General features: G+C 45.6%; 1 protein-coding gene across 1 annotated transcript; it reads left to right on the top strand.

The window, feature by feature from the left end:
- Nucleotides 1–422: 422 nt before the first annotated feature.
- Nucleotides 423–4,421, top strand: LOC103531785 (lymphocyte antigen 6E). The gene is made up of 3 exons (XM_008497470.1): nt 423–474; nt 2,982–3,101; nt 4,213–4,421. Exons 1-3 carry the CDS (start codon nt 423–425, stop codon nt 4,419–4,421), a joined length of 381 nt encoding a protein of 126 aa, XP_008495692.1.
- The last annotated feature ends 4,033 nt before the right edge of the window (nt 4,422–8,454 follow it).

The following is an 8,454-nucleotide window of genomic DNA, read 5'->3' as shown; positions in this document are numbered from 1 at the left end:
CCTACCTTGGAAGCTGGAAGCCAGCCCAGATTGGTGCAGCAGCTTCTGCTTTGCTCCAGGTTTCAGGGTTCAGCTCAGCAGGGCAAGAAGGGACTCCCACATTTGAGTCAGATCAATTTTGCTCCCCAAATTAGCAACGATCAGCAGGAGTTGGCCATGGGAAAAAAAAAAAAAACAACCAAAACAAAAGATTGGATCTGATTGAGATGTGAAAAAAAAAAAATAAAAATTGCTACCTGGAGCTTCATAATAGGTTCCTACGCAAAAACACACCCAGCACTGATCACATCTGGAGTGTTGTCACTCCCCAAACCTTAAATTACTGCAATCAAAGGAAGGCCAAGTAAACTGGGTCCCAGTATAAAACCTTCCCTTGTGGTGCAGCATCCCCACATCGTGCTGGCTTTGAGGGCACAAGGATCATGAAGGCTTTTCTGCTTGCCCTGCTGCTGGCAGCCCTGTGTGCCAAGCAAGGTAAGGAGCTTTGGAGGAGCTTTGGGAGAGCCAGAGGAAGAGGATGAAAAGCTGAGAAGAGAAATTAGAGAGAAGGAAGCAACAAGAAGGTTTGACAGCTTTTGTTGCAGTTGGTGAGGTCTTGGTAGTGAAGTTTTGCTTTGGCATCAGTCGTGCCAAGGAATATTTAGTGGGGTTGAGTTTGAGCTTCTGGGTGGGTTCTGGTGAGGTTGCTAGAACCCAAAGAAGATCAAATCACCTCTCTGGTTTCTCACACCCTCAAGTGTCAAGCTCCAACCACTCGCAGCTGAAGGCAGACCAAAAAATGGTAAAAGGAATGTAGCTGGGCTCCCACTTTTGGCTTCGGTTCTATTTTTGGTCCTGAATGAAACTGGAGGAATGGTTGATTAAAGTGATAGGGCTGGTCTTGCCACCCCAGCTTCTGCCAGGGTTTCACTTTATTTCCCACAGTGACATTTCAATTAAAAAACTAGGTTGCTGGCAGATATTTGAAAGCCTTAAAAGCTCTTTGCTCATGGATTTGAAGAGCTGGTTTTTTTTTGTTTTTTTTGTTTTTTTTTTTTTAAAGTGTCTGGGAGTCAGCTTGCTTGCAAGGGGATCCACAAGGCTCTTTGCTCTTTCAAAAGATATAAGCAGATAATTGCACAGAAAAATCCAGTCAGGAAACATTGGCTCTCTGCCTGGATTTGCAACCCCGAGGAGTCCCGCAAAGCCTTTTTGCACCGTTAAGGTTATTTCTGGCTGCATTTGCAAAACTGGAGCTAATGGAAGGTGGAGCCCAGGCTGAGGCAATGCTTTATAACAGCTATAATCGTTTCAGCTGTTATTGTTTCCTGACTGGGAGGGTTTTTTCCTTGGAGCATTCAGTGAATACGAGCGCATTCCGGATGCTTTCTCGCACACGCTGGGGTCTCAGCTCCATCTGCAGCAGCAGAAGTGCTTTCAACACTCAGGTCATGAGTTTTTTTTGGCAGAAAAGCAGCTGAGAAAGAGCTGTAGGGACTGTAAAATGCAATAAAACTTGCTAGGCAGGGTGTCTGGGATTGCTCTGGTGTGTTTTGCAAAGAGACGGTGGCCTAAAGATTGGACTAGGGGACCTCCAGAGGAGAAGGGAGAGGCTGAATTTATCCAAGTGATGGAAAAACAGTGAGTGCTGAAGAGTCAGTTAAAGAGAAGTTAAACCCAGGATGTTAGGAGGATGCTTTGATCTGCTGTTATGGAGGATATCTCACTCGAAACACCTGGCACCAAAAAAAAAAAAAAATATCTGGGAAGGTTTCAGAGCAAGGCTGGGCTGAGAAACCCAGAGGTGTGCCCAAGGCAGCTGAGCTCATCACATCACAGAGGGAAGACCTTTTGTTCTCCTACTGGGTTGTTAAGGCCTAAAATGGCTTTTAATTCTCTTTAAAACTTGCTTCTGGAATTGCCTAACCCAGTGCCAGGGGTAGGTTCAGCTTCAGAGCTGAGGTTAAATCAAGCAGCTGAGCTTTGGAGAATCCCTGGGAGGAGTTCCCATCTTCAAAGTAGGTTCAGATTCATTTTAAAGGGGATCTCCCTTGCAGAAAAAAATAATATATATATGAAGAAAGCCTTCCTACATTGAGAAAACCAGGAGATATTGAGCCAAGGAAATTTCAGCCTGACTGAGGATCCTCTGTGGTTTGTAATTTGGTCACCTGCACCCCAGAGCTCCCCACAAGCTCAGAAATGGGGAACATTTCATGGGGCTCTGAAGAGGAGGGGAAAAACTTTCTATGAACTCTGACTCTACCTCCAGGGAAGAAGATGGCACTTCCCAGTGTTTTTAGCATGGCCAGCCTGGAGATTTGTCTCAATTTCCTTGAGTTTTGTTCCAAAACACATATTTGACCTCCTTCTGGCTTTGTAATAGACCCTGCTCAGCCTTTCTAATATTATCACTGTGAACACATTGTTCCAGGCACTGGTAGAAATAATCTCTCTATTGTCCAGAGAAACCTTCTCAGGGAACTCCCTTTAATGTGGCTCTGTGCTCAATAATTTCACTCACCAGGGTGTCGTGGGTTTTAATTAATTCATGGCTGGAGGGTGGTTTGCAGATGCAAGCAGAAAATACTAAAAACTAAGCTCTCACCTCAGAATGGCACCAATTGGTTCATCCTCTCCTTGTTGGAGTTACACAAGACCCAGCTGGACAGGCTGGGAACTGGGTTTCTGTAGGGTGGCTCTGAACCAGGTACCTTGGGGAGTAAGAAGGTCACTTGAGGGTGATGCTCAGGGTGAAAAAAAAAGAAGTTTCTAGGTTTGATGGCTGCAAATCTCAAGAAAGGAAATTTGTTTCGTTTTGTTTGTTTGCTTTTTCAGTTTCATTAACCAAAACCTAGTTCTTATTTCAAAACCCCCACTTCTCATGAACTTGTTCCTAATGTAGTCTTCACCTTGTATTTTCCAAGATGGGGCTTTTTGAGACTTTCTTCCCAGGAGGGGGAAGTAAGTGCTGGAAACCACTAATTTGTATCTTTCCCCAGCTTCCTCCCTGTTTTGCTACATATGTGAAAACGAGCACTCCAACTGGAACTGCATGAAAACCTACAAGTGTGAAGACAATGAGAAATATTGCACGACCACATACAGCACTGCTGGGATTGGTGAGTACCAGCAACACCTCCAGGTGGTTTTGTTGCTTGCTTGGTTTGTTTTCCTCCAGAGAAACTGATGGGCAATAGTTGGGGTTGAGGTTTTTTGAGAAAGAATTGACCAGTGGGGCTCATGAATCCCATGTAATGTGTGTTACATGGATCCCACCACCTCTGCTGTTCTACACCAAGACACTGAAATAGTTGTCTAGGGAGGTTTTTGATGACTCCTCCCTGGAAGTGGTTATGGGCAAGCTGGATGAAGCCTTGTGCAACCTGGGAGGTGTCCCTGCCCATGAAAGGGGGTTGGATCTTAATGATCTTTAAGGTTTCTTCCAACCCACACCATTCTCTGATTCTGTGTTCCTCACCACCTTGTGGCAGGGCTGGTTGGAGCAGACAGAGATTTTGATGAGCAGGCCCTGTTGTTGATTGATCTGAGAGCTCCCAAACCTGTTTTGTGATGGAGGCTGGAAAGGGGCTGGAGGTCAGTAAGGCAGTTTTAGAAACCAAAAAAAACATTGGCAGTGATTTTTTTTTTCTTTGCTTTCCTCCAGGTGTGAATTTCTCTCAAGGACTTTCTAGTGCCATGCATTTCACAGAATATCACAGAATCATTGGGGTTGGAAAGGAGCTCTGAGATCATCAAATCCAACCCTTGATCCACTCCCCCCCATGCTTCCCAGCCCATGGCACTCAGTGCCACATTCAGTCTCTTCTTAAAAACCTCCAGGGATGGAGAATCCACCCCCTCCCTGGACACCCCATTCCAATGCCTCATCACCCTCTCTGGAAAGAATTTTTTCCTAATATCCAACCTATTTGATCTGGGGCTTGGAGGTTCTCACCTAACACTCAACAAATCCCCATCCCTGGAGGTATTTAAAAGGAATTTGGAGCTGATCTTTAAGGACATGGTTTAGTAGTTAGATGATGGTGTTGGTCAAAGGTTGGACTGGATGAGCTTGGTGGTCTCTTCCAACCTAAACATCCTGTGATTCTCTGACAATGATTCTACTCCTCCATTGCAAATTTGTGTAATTTACCTCCTATTGTCCTCTGGCCAGGTCTGGTAGAAAATTCTTAGCTAATAACTCTCCTTTTTTGTTTATTCTCCATCCAGGCAAGGACGTGGGCCATCGCATCACCAAGAAGTGTTCTGTGGACTGTCCTGAGACGAACGTCAACTTCGGTGTGGCAGCTTATTCCACCAAATGCTGCAGTACATCCCTGTGCAATTTCAGTGGTGCCAACAGCATCAAAATCAGCTACGGGGCAATGTTGTTGGGGGTTGTGGCCAGTTTGATCTGTGTCATCAGGGCAGGACTGTGATGAGGGCTGGGAGAAGATAGGACAATCCCAAGAACCTACCTACAAGGTATTCCCCAAGTGAGAAACCAATGTCTTCTGTCAAGTGTCTCCAACAGGGTCTATACTGCCCTGTTTTGTTTTGTTTGTGTTTGTTTTGTTTGGTTTTTTTTTCCAAGGCATTGCTTCAGATCCCATCCACAAAAAGGTGCAGCAGCATAGCCCCTATTTTTTTCCCCTGTGTTATTTGTTGTTTTGTACTAATTTTCCCTGGGAAAGCTCTTTTGATAACCTGTGTGTGACAATTGTCAGACAAAATAAAGATTTATGTTATTCTAGAGTGTGTTTGCTCTATCCACAGTTAAAACCAGCCTGAAGAAACATCTCTGCTGGAAAGAACTGGATCTCTACTTCCCACTGAATTCCTCTTTTAGGTTTTTAGCACCTGGGAGTCTTCTCCTGGCTGCCTTTCTCATTTGGCTCAGTTGCATCCAGCAGCTCAAGAGAGTCATTCCATGAAGCCTGATGTTCTGCCTGATCACTCACTGGTAATGAATGAAGGTGTCAATCTGGAAAGGTCAAAGATGTTTGTGTTGTTCCTATCACAAAGAACAGCCAGATTTGTTTTGTAACTGGTAAGACACAGGTCTGGGGGGTTGCCAGGTATCGGATGTGCTCCTGGCTGTGCTCCCAAAGTTCTCATCAGATCTCTGTAGGGTGGATGGTTTGGGCTTCTAGAACAGATAAAGGGTTTAAACTGAGATGGCAGAGATGTCCAAGATGAGGATGGTGCTGCTGGAATCTCATGGAGAAGGAAACCTCAGTGCCTACTTGGAGAAGATTCTGCTGAGTGATTTCTCTTGAATTCCCAGCAGGGAAATGGGCAGAAAGAGCTTGACATAGGCTATGGGTGTCTTCTGATCTCTGTGGGAACATCTCTACTCCTTCCTTCTCCTCTGTCTTTGGTGTATGTCCAGGCTTGAGGATGGAGGAGATGGGGTGGAGATCCCCTGCAGTTCTTGGGGGTGGAAGAGATGGGTTGAAGATACCCTCCATCTCTTGGGGATGGAAGAATTGGGTTGAAGATTTCCTCCATCTCTTGGGGGTAGAAGAGATGGGTTGAAGATTCCCTCCATCTCTTGGGGATGATGGAGATGGGTTGGAGATCCCCTGCAGCTCTTGGGGGTGAAAGAGATGGGTTGAAGGTTCCCCTCATCTCCTGGGGATGGAAGAGATGGGTTGAAGATTTCCTCCATCTCTTAGGGATGGAAAAGATGGGTTGAAGATTCCCTCCCTCCATCTCTTGGAGATGACAGAGATGGGTTGAAGATTCCCCCCATTTCTTGGGGATGGAGCAGACAGGGTGGAGCTCTCCTGAAGCTCTCGGGGTTGAAGCAGATGGGGTGGTGAACCCCTGCAGCTCCTGCGGAAGGAGAGCCATAGCTAAGATGATCAAACTATCTCCACTTTAGGAGCTGCAGGATGCCTGGTTTCCACCTGAGCAGCTTACAAGCATGGGGCTGCATTTTGGAAGGGCTTATATAGAAGTGGCAACTGGAAAAAAAAAAAAACCAAACCAAAACCCTGATATTTGCAACCCAGCTGGATTTGAGGGGAATTCTGTTCCACCATCACACAAGACAGGCTGCAAAGGTTCTGTCTTTTCTGTGCCATGGGGAGAAACCACAGCGCTGGTTGAAGGCTGTGAAATGGGATTACACTTAATCATACTGTAAAGGTTTAATTTCTAAGCAATGAAAATGCCCTATCATTTATTTAAACAGGAGATGGGCCAGTTGAAGGACAGGACCGTTATGGCAATTCTGTGCTGAGGGATCAACAGAAACTTTGGGGTTTGAACTTCTTTTTAACCCCTTTTTTCCCCCCCCATGCTTTTCCTCAGTTAATCACAATAATCCCTGAAATCTTTCTCAGAGCCAACTTGAAAAATCCACATCTAGTAAAATCACCTGAATTTCACAACAGCTTTTGAATTTCAGCTTTTGTTTCATGACAACCATATTTTTTCCCCAAAAAGAAAGAAATTCTGTGCCCTCCTCACATGACAATTTCAGCCATGTTTAGAACAGGACGAACAAAACCCTCTCCTTCCTTCTCCACTCAGCAACCGTACCAAGGGAAATAAATATTTCCACCCCATCCTCCACCCCTAGATAATTCCCCTTTTACTCTTCCAAAAATCTTCTTGAAGCACAGAACTTCCAAATACTTGTAAACTGTGATATGATCTTGCTTACCTTGAGCCCTCTGGTGTCCTAATCATCTATAAGTGATTCTGCCCCTGTACTCAGCCCTGGGGAGGCCACAGCTTGAGTCCTGTGTCCAGTTCTGGGCCTCTCAGCTCAGGAAGGAGATTGAGGTGCTGGAGCAGGTCCAGAGAAGAGCAAGGAGGCTGTGAAGGGATCCAGCACAAGTCCTGTGAGGAAGGGCTGAGGGAGCTGGGGGTGTTGAGGCTGGAGAAGAGGAGGCTCAGGGGAGACCTCATCACTCTCTCCAACTCCCTGAAAGGAGGTTGGAGCCAGGGGGGGGTTGGGCTCTTTTCCCAGGCAACTGTCAGCAAGACAAGAGGGCACGGTCTCAAGTTGTGCCAGGGGAGGTTTAGGTTGGAGATTAGAAAGAATTTCTTTCTGGAGAGGGTGATCAGACATTGGAATGGGCTGCCCAGGGAAGTAGTGGATTCTCGGTGTCTGGAGATATTTAAAGAGAGACTGGATGTGGCACTCAGTGCCATAGTGTAGCAACCGCAATGGTGGTTCAAGGGTTGGACTCGATGATCTGAGGTCCCTTCCAACCCAGCCAGTTCTGATTCTATGATTCTATGATGCCCCTTCTGCCCTTTTCAATTTATCCCACGTGGAGCTGATGAGGATAATATTAATATCAGAAGGACATAAGAGACCAGTTGGAAGAGTGCAAGACCATCTAATGGCAAATCTTGACTGTCAGAAATCCTACAAGAACGCCTTTAAGAAATCTGCCATCTCAAAATCTCATCAGCTTGCAGGAGACAAGAGATATTTTAGTTTTTTACTTGGATGAAGCTACGAGAGGAAAAAAAAAAAAGTGCCTGGCTGAGCTGCTATTTCTGAATGTGTTAATGGATGCTGCTTGCTGAAATAAATCTGAATGTGGGCTGCCTCTGCAGCACGAGGCAGGGGGGGTGGAATGGCATTGCCTTGTGTTTAGAGTCCCCTTGTCTGCCATTACATCCAACAGTCAGCAATAAAAGTTGATTCACCAATAAAAAACTCATCAAACCTCATCTGGACTGGAGAAAATGAAATATTTCCCCAAGTAGAGGGGGTTGCACTGTCTAGCATGGAAGGTTCCAACTTCTGTTCTCCTCCTTCTAAAGGCTTTCTGAAGCCAACCAACCAACGCCTCTCCCTGGAGCTTTCTTGGTTAATTGCCACCTCTGCTCCAAACTGAATTTCAGTGTTGTACCTGTTGAGAAAGCAGGAATTTCCTCACTTTAGTCACACTGGTCTCCATCCGAGCAATATTTATCCATCCATCTTGGAGCTGTTGGAGTGTTGCATCACCCCAGGAACTCTGCATGCCTTTTGAGTGAGATAATGATGCTAAGTGGCTGCTAAAGAGTCCCAGGAGACTTCTTTCAAGGGTGTTGAGTGATGGGACAAAGGGGTAAAGGCTTTAAACTAGAAGGTAGATTGAAGTGAAGAAATTCTGCCCAAGGAAGCTGTGGCTGCATCCTCACTGGAAGTGTTGAAGGGCAGGTGGGATGGAGCTTGGAGCATCCTGGTCTAGTGGAAGATTTCCCTTCCCAGGACAGGGGGGTTGGAATTAGCTGATCTTTAAGGTCTCTTCCAACTGAAATCATTCAATGATTCTGTTTCTATGAAGATCCTCCCATGAATCTTGAGGTTCAGACAGGACCCCCTTGATTTCTAAACCCCTTCTCAGGAAGGAGTTTAAGTGTAATTAGATCCACATTTTATTACAACAGATGTTCATGTATCTGTCCATGCAGCATGCACAGACCTTTTATCCAAGCAATTTGTTCAGTAGTTCTTCT

The sequence above is a fragment of the Calypte anna genome, chromosome 2 (assembly GCF_003957555.1).
Source record: "Calypte anna isolate BGI_N300 chromosome 2, bCalAnn1_v1.p, whole genome shotgun sequence".
NCBI classification, from domain to species: Eukaryota; Metazoa; Chordata; class Aves; order Apodiformes; family Trochilidae; genus Calypte; species Calypte anna.
This window is presented reverse-complemented; position numbering and strand designations above follow the sequence as displayed.